Here is a 16,525-nt window from a genome sequence, read left to right on the forward strand (position 1 = left end):
AGCAGAGACTGTACCTGCAGCAGCAATGAGGAAACTACTCTCCCTCCAACCTACATATACAAAGCCAATTGTGTCTATATAGGCACCCAGCCAGTCGATAGCACAGCTGAGATTCAAACTCAGATCCTAACAGTGGTGGCCTAGCACTTTTTTTTTCCACAGGCACAACTTTTTCAAAAATAAAGTGGTATGTTGTAATAACCATAAACTACAACTATACCATAGCTATACACCATTTACACCATAGCTATACCATAATACTCTCCATGATTTTAAAAAGGTATGTCCAACAAGCTAATAATCAGGTTGAAGTTTTTTACCCATATACTGTATGTTGTAGCTTAGTGTAAATGTGAATCATGACATGTTCTACACGGACAATTTAAATAAAAATAAAAAAGCTGAAGACACACAACTGACAGTTGTCGTGAGCAGTTTCTGCATGGCCTGTCGGGGAGTCACGATCTCGCTGCGTATCCAGACAACATCTATGGTTCCGAGAAGCAGCCCCGCTGTACTGTATATCCTCCATGCTGCTGAATACTTTGGATGCAGGCATTTTGGAGACCTCAGACCTGCAAAGCAATGAAAATCCCAGTCATTATTCTCCACAGCATACTCATACACTGGTGCATTCTTGCATTGACATTGATGGTGGTCATTTTCTTCCTCCCATTAGCTGGGGAATATAAGCCACATCAAGAAAATGTGTAGTTTATAAGCTGTAGTACAATCCTTTATATAACATCAAAGAGAAACAGTGTAACGTGAGCTAGTTGAGCTAGTATGCAATAATTCTTGTCTGTAAGCACTATAATAATTTCACTGGCACTTGTGATAAGGCAGCACAAGCTGGGCTGGCGGTGCCTAATTGAAACCAGGCCTTATGCCAGTCGCAGCCGGCTGCAAGCTCAGAGCTCAGATGTGGAATTTGTATTACGGCTTGAATGGTGACTTCAGAAACCTTACATACATTCGCAACCAAAGAACCACGACGTATACAATACGTCAAACCATATATTAACAATAAATACAACTTTTTTAATTATATATTGAATATATTGAATAAAATATGATTTTCAATATGTGGATCTAAACAAATAAGTCGGTTTAAGTGCCACAGACTCTGGTAAGGCATTTTAAAAACAGCTTTTGTTAAACATACATTATAAAATAAAATAAAATGCATTTAATGTTTTTCTTCCTTCCTTCCTTCCTATTTCTTTCTTGCCATCATTTCACTACTTCTTTCATCATTTTGTGTAGGAGGAAATCCGATAGGGGGCCTTCGTGAATCGAACGTTAAGTGTTTCCAGATGACAGTGTCTTGCCAGAGCTAAAACAAAAAGGAAAAGCTAAAGAAATACACTGCAGCTCGAATCCTGACTAGTGTAAAAAGATGCGTATCCACACTTCCTGCAGCTTGGAAATGCTGGTGTCTGTCAGCTGACAGAAAATAATACCATCCCATTGGTTTTAAGACTCATGAATGGGCATTAAGCTGGGGTTCAGAACAAAAGAATTAAAGAATAGTACTGCTATGGTTCTTTAGTACCATAGTGTTCTCTTTTTTTTTATCAGAATAGGTTTGTTAAATCACAAAAATAAATCGATATTTACCAATACAGCCACCCAATATGAAAAAATAAGCTGTTGTACTATTTATACATGATGTTCATTCATTCATTTATTCATTAATTCAGTCTGTTTTACCACAGCTTTATCCTATTCAGGGTCATGGTTGGTATAATTCACTTGGCAACACACACACACACACACATCTAGAGAATTTTGTAGCATCTCCAATAACCCTGACTGCATGTCTGTAGACTGTGGGAGGAAACCGGACACCTGGAAAAAACCCACCCAGACATGGAGAGAACGTGCAAATCCCGCACAGAAAAACCCCGGGACACTTCACATGGGACCCACTGCACCACCATGTCATTGTAACTGCAGTGCTGAGAATGATCCACCACCTAAATAATACCTGCTCTGTGGTGGTCCTGGGAGAGTCCTGACTATTGAAGAACAGGGTGAAAGCAGGCTAAAAAAGTATTTAGAGAAATAGATGAACTACAGCCAGTAATTGTAGAACTACAAAGTGCTTCCATATGGTAAGTGAAGCTTACAGTGGCTGATCAGTGTATGTGTATATATACAGTGTATCACAAAAGTGAGTACACCCCTCACATTTCTGCAAATATTTCATTATATCTTTTCATGGGACAACACTATAGACATGAAACTTGGATATAAGTTAGAGTAGTCAGTGTACAACTTGTATAGCAGTGTAGATTTACTGTCTTCTGAAAATAACTCAACACACAGCCATTAATGTCTAAATAGCTGGCAACATAAGTGAGTACACCCCACAGTGAACATGTCCAAATTGTGCCCAAATGTGTCGTTGTCCCTCCCTGGTGTCATGTGTCAAGGTCCCAGGTGTAAATGGGGAGCAGGGCTGTTAAATTTGGTGTTTTGGGTACAATTCTCTCATACTGGCCACTGGATATTCAACATGGCACCTCATGGCAAAGAACTCTCTGAGGATGTGAGAAATAGAATTGTTGCTCTCCACAAAGATGGCCTGGGCTATAAGAAGATTGCTAACACCCTGAAACTGAGCTACAGCATGGTGGCCAAGGTCATACAGCGGTTTTCCAGGACAGGTTCCACTCGGAACAGGCTTCGCCAGGGTCGACCAAAGAAGTCGAGTCCACGCGTTTGGCGTCATATCCAGAGGTTGGCTTTAAAAAATAGACACATGAGTGCTGCCAGCATTGCTGCAGAGGTTGAAGACGTGGGAGGTCAGCCTGTCAGTGCTCAGACCATACGCCGCACACTGCATCGACTCGGTCTGCATGGTCGTCATCCCAGAAGGAAGCTGACGCACAAGAAAGCCCGCAAACAGTTTGCTGAAGACAAGCAGTCCAAGAACATGGATTACTGGAATGCCCTGTGGTCTGACGAGACCAAGATAAACTTGTTTGGCTCAGATGGTGTCCAGCATGTGTGGCGGCGCCCTGGTGAGAAGTACCAAGACAACTGTATCTTGCCTACATTCAAGCATGGTGGTGGTAGCATCATGGTCTTGGGCTGCATGAGTGTTGCTGGCACTGGGGAGCTGCAGTTCATTGAGGGAAACATGAATTCCAACATGTACTGTGACATTCTGAAACAGAGCATGATCCCCTCCCTTCGAAAACTGGGCCTCATGGCAGTTTTCCAACAGGATAACGACCCCAAACACAACCTCCAAGATGACAACTGCCTTGCTGAGGAAGCTGAAGGTAAAGGTGATGGACTAAACCCAATTGAGCACCTGTGGCGCATCCTCAAGTGGAAGGTGGAGGAGTTCAAGGTGTCTAACATCCACCAGCTCCGTGATGTCATCATGGAGGAGTGGAAGAGGATTCCAGTAGCAACCTGTGCAGCTCTGGTGAATTCCATGCCCAGGAGGGTTAAGGCAGTGCTGGATAATAATGGTGGTCACACAAAATATTGACACTTTGGGCACAATTTGGACATGTTCACTGTGGGGTGTACTCACTTATGTTGCCAGCCATTTAGACATTAATGGCTGTGTGTTGAGTTATTTTCAGAAGACAGTAAATCTACACTGCTATACAAGTTGTACACTGACTACTCTAAGTTATATCCAAGTTTCATGTCTATAGTGTTGTCCCATGAAAAGATATAATGAAATATTTGCAGAAATGTGAGGGGTGTACTCACTTTTGTGATACACTGTATATATATATTCAGTTGTAGATGCAGATCCTGCTGAAGTAGACCCAGGTGAGGAAGCTCCTACCACCAGTTAATCAGAAGTAAACCCACTACATCAACCAATATCAGAAAATACCAAGATTTATACTTTTATCATGGAGTCATTGAATTTCCCATGAGCAAGAACCTATGCCATCCTTGCTAAAAGTGTAAGAATAATACCACATCCCGTGTCAAGGGAGTCCCAGGAATTTTTCCTGAACACAGTGAGGTAAAAGAGAGAGGTAGAGAACCACTGATATGAAGTATTTTGATGCTCATGTGTGCTGTATATTTAAGACACCCCTGTTTAAGGGGTTTGAGGTTAAACACAGTTCGTCTACAAATACAGGCCATAGTGGGTTGTCATGTCAACCCAGTGAGCCTCAGTAAAATAATTATGGTCTGTCTACAGGAGGGTTTTGTTAAAGCTAAGTGTGACCAATTGGATTTTGATTAACAAAGCTGTTGGATGAATGTGTGTGGGAAAGTAAGGGCAAGGGTTTGGAGATGGTAGTGTACATAAAGACTGATGTTTGCTGTGTAACACTATAGATTGTAGCAGATAGGCTTACACCAACTAGGCATAACATTATGACCACTGACAGGTGAAGTGAATAACACTGATTATCTCTTCATCACGGCACCTGTTAGTAGGTGGGATATATTAGGCAGCAAGTGAACATTTTATCCTCAAAGTTGATGTGTTAAAAGCAGGAAAAATGGGCAAGCGTGAGGATTTGAGCAACAGTACAGTACTGTCTAAGCTCAACAGTGCTCAAACTCAAGGGCTCAACAGTGACAACCTGGCAAGGGTTGGGCTTGAACCACAACCTTTTGATTACTAGTCCAGTACTTTAACAGGTAGCTAGGCTACAAGTGCTCTCTTAAAAAAATCTTGTAAAACCTTGTACTATGTACCTTGTACTATGTAACACAAGCCATAGCCTAGTGGTTAAGGTACTGGACTAGTACTCAAAAGGTCGCTGGTTGAAGCCCTACAACTGCCAGGTTGCTGCTGTTGAGCGAGGCCCTTAACTTTCCATTGCTCAGACTTTAACTGTAATGCAAGTCACTTTGGATAAAAGGGTCTGCTAAATGCAGAAAATGAAAATGTACCAGTCAGATACTTAAAGTGTCTGTTATGGGTCTGTAGCTTTTTCCAAGGTAAAACACACGCTGAACACCAGAGCTGGGATCTCGAATACATTGTATCGAATCTCAGCTCTGCCGATTGGCCTGCTGTTCAGACAGGGATAGGGTCTCCTCATAACTGATGCAATTACGACCTCTGCTGGCTGATTGATGGCACCTGCACAGAGACGGGAAAAGAGTGCTGTCAGGGTGTGTCTCTCCGTACACAGTGCTGATCCGCATTGCACTCGTCAAACTGTAGGTGACAAAATGCATATGGCTGCTGCCCACGTTTCGAAGGGGGCGTACATATATATAAACTTAACTTACTTTAACTTTTTACTGAGTCCCAGTTTTTTGACCTAGTTGGGTACATCCCTAAGTTTAAACAGTGAGCTATGGGTAAAATGCTCTACTAGGCTGTATATATTATATGAAGGACAATTTGTGAAAGATGTGTTACAAAATAAAACCAGTAACAGTTAACACATCCTTCCAGACACCAGTACAGAGTCCAGCTGTGGAGGAGTTCCACTTTTAGATCCAGTTAATGCCAAAAGACCTGTGTTGGAAAAAAAGGAAAACAAGATCAAGGTGAAAATGTTCCTGATCATCAACTTTCTACCTGAGGGTAGGAAAGTAATTTTCTCAACCTAATTGCAATAGCCATGCCAGTGTTATACAGTGGGGGGATGCAAACCTAATTTCATGGGTCAGTGAGTGGTTTTGAACAAACCCAAGAGTGAAACTTTATAAACATGACTTTGCATGTTGAGAACTGGAGTCAAGATACTAAAGACCTGTTCTGGACAGTCCTGCTGCAGGAGTGAAGGTAAAGGGGAATGTCTAGATCAGGGGTGTCAAACTCATTTCACCGAGGGCTACATCTGCATTATGGTGGCCTTCAAAGGGCCGATTGTAACGTATCCTGCTGTGATTGCAGTCTGCCTTTTAAGTCTTGGACAATTTGTTGTTTATCTTGGAGTCTAAATTCTTTGTTTGGTGTCAAAATGCCAAATTTATACTGTATATTTATAACGTATATCTACATTTATATTGTACTCCTTTACCACAGACACGGCCTCATAACACAAGAGACGTACTGTTTTTGGACTGCCATTTTCTCCCATTTTAGCGTAGTCAATTTGTCTTCCGCTGCTGGGGGATCACTGATTGCAGTCGAGGTGGGTATATTGCTGCTCACGCCATCTGCGACCCGCAAGCAGCCCTTAGCGGAACCCTCTATTACCTATGCACTCTGCACATTTGCCTCTCTATCTGCTAATCAGGGTCCATCGACCCATTCTTATTCGCCCATACTTCGGTGGATTGGCGTGTGAGGCCAGTCTTGCACACGGAGAGTCATACACTGATCTCTGCATTCCTCCACTTCTGTACAGGCGTATTGGGCTTCTAACCAGGGTCCTTACACAGCGCCGAAGACCCCGCCCCCTTTTTAGCTCTAGTTTTGCCAATTGTGCCAGATAGGGGGCGCCTAGCTGCGATTCAAAATCAAGGATAGGTACAGTGGAAACTTGATTTAACAGACCTCCATTTAATAGATTTTGTATTTAACAGACAAAATCTGGAAAACCAAATGTCCGGTGCGATTGTTTAAAATTCCAGCAAGAAGCATACCGAGACCGGTAGTTTAGTAATTGTCCGCTAGGAGGTGCACGTCTCTCTGTTTACATGATTGATAGGCTTTGTTTTGTTGGAAGGCTCACTTTGTTCTCGTCTTTTTTTTTGTTTGTTTTTTTATGCTTAATTAGTGCAAGTTTTAGTGCTTAGTTATGCACCAGCACTGCTCTAGTAGCCACCAGCAGTGCTTCAGACTCAGAATAACAGATATTCTGAGTCCCCACTGTACAAACCATCTCCTTTACCACACAAAGTAAATGAAATGTCTCCCCAGTAGTATAGTACACTAATTTTAATATTTACTTACAGGGTTTACATGACATATTTACAAATCTATTTACGTTGTTCAATGTACTGCTTATCATATGTGCATGTTTAGCACTTTTGTGGATCTTCGCGCTGTGTTTTTGTATATTTTTGCACCCCCTGGAAAAAAACCCTCGTTGTTTTGGACATTCACATTTTACAGACCAGTGCACCCCCCTTTTAGTCCATTAAATCCACTGTATTTACTTTAATAAAAGATGCTATAAAATATAAACCTAATTTATGCATCGACAGGGTTAAACTATTTCAGTTTTCTTTTGACTGGATGCTCTATTAAGTCCATAAACAAGCTCCAGATAATTGTAAACCATCCACTTCGATCAACCGTGTACTGGCTTTTATTTAAACTCAGCAGAGATTACAAAATTATTTAGCTTTACAACCCAACCCATCTATTTCATTCACAACAGGCAAGGTGCATTATGAACAGAACATTGCATATATGAGCAGGTATACGTGTTCCTAAAAAGTAGTCGATGAGTGTGTAATGCCAAGTTCACACTACACGACTTTCCAAGTTGACGGGTCGCTGTACAGTTCACACAACACAACTGGATCTCTTGTTATTGGGAGTCTTTCAAGTCGGTGTAGCTTTCACACTACACGACTGGAATCGCAGGCGAGTCTCTCTGGTCTCTCAAACTACGTTTTGTCACGAAAACACACATGAGAAGTGAAGAGGGGTTTAATGATACCACATCCAAAAATGCACGTCAACAATAAGTGAGCGATCAAAGTTTGTGCGCTGATGTGTAGTGTAAAAGCAAGTAGGAAAAAAAAAATGAATCTGAGTGGATTTGGCAACACGACCAGCAGGGATTGTTTGTTTTATAGTGAGTTGGAGGTTAATAAATATTTTTGCAGAGAACAATAAGGTCAGAAATACTGTAAAACTTGAGTGTGTGTCCCTGTCCCACCTTTTTACAACTCCTCCCCTGTGTTTCCCCTCACCCCGTATCTTGCGTCCTTATTGGCTGTTCGAAGCCGCACTCAATAACAGTCGGCCGACTCGTATCCAGATATCTAGATAAGCTAGATTTTTATCTTCAGTCGTTCGGATCGAGTTGCTGAGCAGTTCACACTAGGACTGCCGTGATTGGTCGACCTAGTCGAGGATGTCGACGCTAAAAATGCGTCAACGTCAAAATTTCATATAAGTCTATGCATCGTTTTTAAAACTATGCTTATTAATGATCCTTTTTAATTTCTACAATGTTTCAATTCATACAACCGTTCATATTAATTTCCTCAGCACTACTTGCTGCGTGCATGATCTAAGACTGCTTTGATGGTACCACAGCAGCACTAGCGACATGTTGCACGTCTGTATTGTGTCATTAAGCTTCTTAATCGCAGAGATCTTGGAATATCGTATTCCTTAGCGAGTTCAGTTAGGGTGCATTTTTACTTCTATATTGTATCATTAAGCTTCTCAATCGCGGAGATCTTGGAGTTCAGTTAGGGTGCATTCACACGCGCCATGCACTTTTGCTGCGTTTGACTCTGTTTTTGGGGTTGCTGCAGCAATCAAAGTGCAAAAAGCTTCTCATATGAATATGCCTTAACGCTTACCACCGTGTTTACATCGCTGAGAATGTGAAGTACGTTTTGAGTGAATGTGTAGGTTAGAATCTGGGCTCATTCTGTCGTTGGACTTAATGAGACGTGCCGACCTCTAACTATTTTATTTCTGCTATAAGTTTAAGCACTTTGCTTTGTATTCGAAATGCCATAAACACATGTTGCACTTTGTTTAATATGGAGCACTTGAGAATGTGATAATATGGACACAACCCCTGTACCTTTAGTTTTGTGCCATATTATTATGCCAAACAGTTTGTTGTTAAAATAAAGAAGCGTTAATTAGATTCTGAATTACATTTTTTGAAGGAAAATTAATTGCTAGATTAATCGACTAATCGATAAATAGTCTTTAGATTAATCGATAGAAAAATAGTCGTTAGTGGCAGCCCTAGTTCACACATAGCGATTGAAAGCCGAGTTTTGATCGCCGAGCGAACTCCGAGTTGCCCCCGAGCCGGCAAATCCAGCGCCGACCAGTCGCCGAGCGAAAATCAGGGCAAATATCGTGTAGTGTGAACTAGGCATAAGAGTGTCATTTAAAACACAGCTGTATTCTGTTCAGTCTGCTGGTATTTTGCAGTACACTGCCCTCCGTGAGGAATGAGAATGTGCGCAAACAACCAGCCAAATGAACAATGGAATTACATCGCTGCCAAAGTAAATGCGGTGACACTTTGCACCAATTACCAGCTTTTTACTTAAAATATTTTGTTGCCATATATTTCTATTTTAAAATGACTTTGGAATTTGGGTACTGTATTTTAATTCTAAGCTTAGTCTGCTTTACAAAGACTTTCACAAAGGCAAGATGCTTTTCATTACTTTGCTTCCCTTCCCTTTGGGGTTGTTAACTTCACAGACGGATTTGTTTTTAACAGGAAAAAGCACAAAGCATGTAACAGAACAGAAACAGATGCAGGAAGAAAGAAAAAAGAATTCAAATAATTTTTCGACGGCAAGACGGAACTTTTACTGAATTCCGAGCATGACTTTGTGTTTGGTACCGGGCTTATACAGCTCGTCAGAAATGGCTTGTAACTGGTTAGCTGGCTCGTCTTCACTAAAGTCGTGTTTGTAGTAACAACAACAGGATCGGATATCACACAGCTAAAATCACACCAAAACTCTGAGGTCAGTCCTGCATGAGCAATTCTCTGAGGTCAGCTGTTTGTGGTTAAAAAAAAATGAGGACACTGGGGCATTTCCTGGGTTTAATAAAACAAAGATCTAAAGACGCAGCCTGATGTTCACCACAGTTTCACTCCTTTCCCTCCCTGTAGATGTAACCCCTCAGAGTCTCTCTTGACTCTTCTTCTTCCCTACCCAAAGAACAGAGCACAAGATGTGTTTCGTTTCAAAGTTTTTGGACATCTGAAACCCACCCCTTACATCCAAAGCTATGTGAATACAGACTACAAAGTTGGCATGGTTTACATGGTGGTGCTGATGATGTGGTGCAACACCAAGGGTCCTAAGGATCTGGAACTAAACCCTGCCTTTGATCACTGTTTGTGAGAAGTTTCACATGTTCTTTCAATGATCAGGCTGGATTCCTGTTGGTTTCGATCAGCCACAACATTAAAACCACCTCCTTGTTTCTACACACACTGTCCATGTTATCAGCTTCACTTACCATATAAAAGCACTTTGAAGTTCTACAATTACTGACTGTAGTCCATCTGTTTCTCTGCATGCTTTGTTAGCCCCCTTTCATGCTGTTCTTCAATGGTCAGGACCACCACAGAGCAGGTATTATTTGGGTGGTGGGTCATTCTCAGCACTGCAGTGACACTGACATGGTGGTGGTGTGTTAGTGTGTGTTGTGCTGGTATGAGTGGACACCTCACTGTCACTGCTGGACTGAGAATAGTCCACCAACCTAAAAAACATCCAGCCGACAGCTCCCCGTAGGTCTAGAAGATGACCAACTCAAACAGCAGCAATAGATGAGCGATCGTCTCTGACTTTACATCTACAAGGTGGACCAACTAGGTAGGAGTGTGTAATAGAGTGGACAGTGAGTGGACACGGTATTTAAAAACTCCAGCAGCGCTGCTGTGTCTGATCCACTCACACACCACCACCATGTCAGTGTCACTGCAGTGCTGAGAATCATCCACCACCTAAATAACACCTACTCTGTAGTGGTCCTGACCATTGAAGAACAGCATAAAAGAGGGCTAACAAAGCATGCAGAGAAACAGATGGACTGCAGTCAGTAATTGTAGAACTACAAAGTGCTTCTATATGGTAAGTGGAGCTGATCAAATGAAAAGTGAGTGTGGTTTTAATGTTACGGCTGATCGGTGTATATAAACCATGGTTTAATGACTAAACTAGCATATTTCATACATCTAGGCAGATCTATGTTTGAAAAACTCTCAGGATCCCTTTAATCCACAACGTCAGTCGCTGCTTTTTAAAGAATATAGTCGGCTCCATAATGATAAGTGCAGAAATCTGGTGAGAATTACATGGTTGCATGGTTGTATAACTACCAACAAATATGATGCAGTGTTGTAGAACCAGGTACTCCCTATGATACAAAACCCTGTTCCACGATGATGTTTCTTTAATCCATAATGATAATGCCACTACACCTACTAATAAAAAAGTGTTCATTTTAAAGCCTAAAATTAAACACTATCCATAGTTTATTACGTTAAGTTTCCATTAATTTGGTAAAACTTGCTAGCACACCAGAGCTGACATCTCGAACTTGTAAATTCGTATGTCAGCTCTGCTACCGCCAGGCTGGGTGCCCATACAACCAATGATTAGCTCATCTATCAAGTTAGATTGCCGGAGGGGATTCCTCATAACCGATGCAATGACATCCTCTGCTGGCTGATTAATGGCACCTGCTCAATGATATGGGGGATAATGGGGCTCGGTGTGTGACTTTCCGTGTGTAATACTGATCCCCACAACTATGGGGGGGGGACTGGACCGGACTAAAAAAAAGGAGGTTGGGTCTTCGACACTGTGCTAAATACTTTCTTTATTTGTATTATTCATTTATTTATTTAATGTGGGATTTGTTTTAAAATTTCATTTCAGTTTTTTTTACACAAAAAGGGAAATGTGCAGCATTGTTTGTACCTACCTCAAGAATAAAAGGGCATTCATTATTTAAATAAATAAAAGATAAACACTAATACAGTATTTTATTGTATTTTTTTAAAGAGAAATAATAAAAGGAAACATTGTCTTAATTTGTTGTCAATTTAATTTTGTTTAAAAAAATCGGGAAAAAATCGTATCGTGAACCCAGTATTGTGAATCGCATCGTATCATGGGTAAAGTGTATCGTTACATCCCTATATATTTACATTTACATTTTCAGCATTTAGCAGACGCTTTTATCCAAAGCGACTTACACAATGAGCGGAACACGATGAGGACCTTGCTCAAGGACCCAACAGTGGCAACTTGGTGGTGGCAGGGCTTGAACCGGCAACCTTCTGTTTACTAGTCCAGTACCTTAACCACCTTAACCTCCTAACCTATATACACCTAAACTTAATGATAAGAAGGGTGTCCACATACTTTTGGCCATAAAGTGTACATGTTTTTGTTTCAAATAGTCTTTCTTGCTAAAAATTACATCATAAAAATAAGGGTTGACCTTAATTATATAAAAACAACACAAGAAATCCCCTGTGCTGGGCTGAGGGGCCAGTAATCGTGGGCGAAAACAAGCAATGATTAATCAGAACCCACCTCAGCTCTTTCGCTTGTTTTTACAGGGTCGACCTTCTATAAACACGCTGAAGCACCTAACAAAATGCTAACAGTAAAAAAGTTCAACAGCTGGACTAAAATACAGGAGGAATGGGAGAAGTGGGAAAGAGTGTGGTAAAATTACAGTCTACAACACCAAAGCTTTATTTTGTAGAAACTTAGCAAAACGTCTGAGGTCTTCCGAGCAAAAGTCCCTCCCACCACAAAGCCATGTGTGTGCTTCAGTAGTGCTGAACTCTGCATAGCCATGGTGTGTTTAGGCCAGGAAGAGGAAAGAGGACACCAAAGTGTTTAGAGAGGTACGCTGAGCCTCAATTTAGAGCCCTCACAGGAGCAACAGTGTGAGAGCATCAAATCCCAAATGTTCTTCTTACCCTCTTTCATTATAGCTACAATAAAGGTCCTTCTTAGGTCAGGTCACATCATCTCAATTGGGTTAAGGTCTGGATTTTAAAATGGCCAAGTCAATTTTCTTTAATCAATCATCCTTCTTATGCTATAAAGTCTCTTCATTTAATCAGCTCCATTTACCATATAGAAGTCCATCTGTTTCTCTACATACCTTTTTAGCCTGCTTTCACCTTGTAGATGTAAAGTCAGAGACGATCGCTCATCTATTGCTGCTGTTGGAGTTGGTCATCTTCTAGATTTTCATTAGTGGTCACTGCTGCCCACAGGGCGCTGTTGGCTGGATATATTTTTGGTCGGTGGACTGTTCTCAGTCCAGTAGTAACAGTGAGGTGCTTAAAAACTCCATCAGCATTGCTGTGTCTGATCCACTCATACCAGCACAACACACACTAACACACCACCAACATGTCAGTGTCACTGCAGTGCTGAGAATGACCCACCACCCAAATAATACCTGCTCTGTAGTGGTCCTGAGCATTGAAGAACAGTATGAAAGGGGGCTAACAAAGCATGCAGAGAAATAGATGGACTACAGTCAGTAATTGTGGAACTACAAAGTGCTCCTATATGGTAAGTGGAGCTGATAAAATGGACAGTGAGTGTAGAAACAAGGGGGTGGTTTTAATGTTATGGCTGCGTTCCCAAATACACCTCATCTTATTAAATTGTAGGTGTAATAAGTGCACTACCAACTTTTTAGTTAAACACTATCCAGCACATAAGATGCTGTTTAGGAAACAGCAAGAATATTACACACGTTCTGTGTAAGCAGTGTTTGCCCGCTGTACTTGCACAGTCAAGAATCTTTAAATCACATGACATGTGTCAATCATGTCCTGTGATTGTCAAGAACACATTAAACGTTAGGGATGTAACGATACACTCTACCCACAATGCAATGCGATTTACGATACTGGGTTTACAATACGATGTTTTTCTAATTTTTTAAACAAAATTAAATTGAAGACAAATTATGACAAAGTTTCCTTTTATTATTTCTCTTTAAAAAATAAAATAAAATTTATTTTATTAAATAAAAATAATAAAATAAAAATATTTGTGATTATCTTTTATTTATTTAAACAATGAATGCCCTTTCATTTCTGAGGTAGGTACAAACTATGCAAAACAATGCTGCACATTTCCCTTTTTGTGTAAAAAAAACTGAAATGAAATAAATAAATACACATTATATAAATAAATGAATAATACAAATAAAGAAAGCATCCTCACATAAATAAATTTGGCTAAAAAATTCCGAACCTGGCAACCCTGTAGTGACGTCAACCAGGCGAGGTGAATAGGGCCAGTGCCGTCTGCTGTTTAAAGTGAATATCAATTCATTATACATGTAAACCGATTTGAATCGTTACACATGTGAATCGATTTTTAACTGTCTTGTGGTGCATCGTTACATCCCTATTAAATGTAGTAAAAGTGATATAAAAGTCACTAAAGTTAGATACACATTGATTTGTTTGGGGTGGGGATATGGCTTAGGACATGGATTAATTAAAACCTAGCTGAAAACATCACAGCCAAATAGATTAGAAAGTCAATTTTTTAAATATATGTTGCAAACAGGTCCTCTGAACATCCCTGTGAGGTCTCACTAGACTGTCAACCTTAAAATCTTTAGACATAACACAGCGAAAAACAATTGGTTTGCCTTTCGTGAGCCTTTCATTATGGCCTGAAGAAGTAAAGCTCAGAACAGAATGTTTATGTAATGCCTGCCCCAGAGCACCTGAAATTACAGTCCTCGGTGCCATGATTGATTATTTTGATCTGCCTGTGAGATGGAAAACCTGCACATTAGTGAGTATGATGGCAAGACGATGGCAAAGGAGTAAAGCTCCACTGACATAAATGTTTTTCCCAGTTGCATGCATGCGTAATGTTTCCTCGTGAGTGGGGTAGTACTCAGGGAAAGATGGGAGTGTACTTTTTGACAGCAAGCTTAAATCTAAACCTTTGCCTAAGCCAGTGAACAAACAGCTGACTATTTGCATCTTCTGCCAGATGGTGCCCCCCACATGTCTTTTGTTGCTTCTTCTCCAGTCTCCCAAACCCTTTGTCCTGGCAGGTCTGGCCCTTCTCGCTGCTTTGCATTTATTGGGTAAAAAAACGCCTCCAGCCCTTTGAGATACACTCGGTTAGATCTCCTGTTTTCCATGGAAATTAAGTCAGCAGATCTCTTTTTGTTCCCAAAGTCTCCTCCACAGGACATGAACCGTGACTAAAACCTAATACTGTCTTCATCATAGCCAGCAAGCATTTCAAAGAGAGTTTCAGTCTATAAGCTTATAAGAAAAGTTCAAATATACATGTAGATACACTGATCAGCCATAACATTAAAACCACCTCCTTGTTTCTACACACATTGTCAATTTTATCAGCTCCACTTACCATATAGAAGCACTGTGGTCCATCTGTTTCTCTACATACCTTTTTAGATTGCCTTTACCCTGTTCTTCAATGGTCAGGACCACCACAAGACCACTACAGAGCAGGTATTATTTATGTGGTGGATAATTCTCAGCACTGCAGTGACACTGACATGGTGGTGGTGTGTTAGTGTGTGTTGTGCTGGTATGAGTGAATAACACACAGCAATGATGCTGGAGTTTTTAAACACCTTACTGTCACCAACCAAAAATATATCCAGCACCCCGCAGGCAGCGTTTTGTGACCACTGATAAAGGTCTAGAAGATGACCAACTCAAACAGCAGCAATAGATGAGTGATCGTCTCTGACTTTACATCTACAAGGTGGACTAACGAGGTAGGAGTGTCTAATAGAGTGGACAGTGAGTGGACACAGTATTTAAAAACTTCAGCAGCGCTGCTGTGTCTGATCCACTTATACCAGCACAACACACACTAACACACCACCACCATGTCATTGTCACTGCAGTGCTGAGAATCATCCACCACCTAAATAATACCTGCTCTGTAGTGGTCCTGTGGGGGTCCTGACCATTGAACAACAGGGTGAAAGGGGGCTAACAAAGCATGCAGAGAAACAGATGGACTTCAGTCAGTAATTGTAGAACTACAAAGTGCTTCTATATGGTAAGTGGAGCTGATAAAAAGGACAGTAAGTGTAGAAACAAGGAGGTGGTTTTATTGTTATGGCTGATCAGTATATATAAGCCTCAAGTAACACTAAAACCACAATCACTTTTGAGTGCATCTAATATCTTTATAACTTTCACAAATCAGCTATTTATGCTTTTTAACAGAAAAAAGCAATGCTGACCATTTCCATAACACATGGGGTGAAGTTGGGGGCAGGTGTGGTAATTCAAGAGAGCACATAAAACAAGTGAGGATAATAGTAGTACATATAAATCAGTGCAAGGAAAGAATAATGGCCATTAAGGGAAAATAAAAAGCATAATTTGAGACTGAACGGGTCACTTACTGACCCATGGCGCATGAACGGTGTCATCTGCTCATACAGACTCCTGCCTCAAAGACAACCCTGCTGTGTTCTTTCATGGAACAGCTGTGCAAAACTCAAATGCTGTATATTCTCCTGAGGCTCGCACTCGGACTACAAATGACCGGTGATTCAGATGTCTGCCCTAAGCACCTTCTACACCTAAATCCTTGGTAATTACTGGGTTACTCGGACATGCAGCCTTACATGATTATTTAGCGGCTTGCCTGGCTTTACAAATTAAAGACAGGTTATACACAATGTGACGAATAACAAATTGGTTGGACCAATGGTTAAGATCCTGAAGTAGTAATTGAAGGGGTGTGTGTTCAGGTCATAGCTTCAGCCAAGCTGCTACAGTTGGGCTTGTATAAGGAAGGTTTGGAATTTTTGACTATACGGTGTTCACTTGAAGTCCTAGTTTCACTAGTCGCCAATGTTGAGCCAGTGTTCAAGTTAATAATTTAA

General features: G+C 40.9%; 1 protein-coding gene across 1 annotated transcript in view; it reads right to left on the minus strand.

The window, feature by feature from the left end:
• efcc1 (EF-hand and coiled-coil domain containing 1) overlaps positions 1–16,525 on the minus strand; it is a 38,553-nt gene that overhangs the window by 8,124 nt on the left and 13,904 nt on the right. Inside the window, exon 3 of the mRNA XM_062986920.1 lies at positions 421–575. Within this exon, the coding sequence (XP_062842990.1) occupies positions 421–575 (155 nt within the window). The remainder of the gene's footprint in view (positions 1–420; positions 576–16,525) is intronic.

This window comes from Trichomycterus rosablanca, chromosome 24, assembly GCF_030014385.1.
Source record: "Trichomycterus rosablanca isolate fTriRos1 chromosome 24, fTriRos1.hap1, whole genome shotgun sequence".
NCBI classification, from domain to species: Eukaryota; Metazoa; Chordata; class Actinopteri; order Siluriformes; family Trichomycteridae; genus Trichomycterus; species Trichomycterus rosablanca.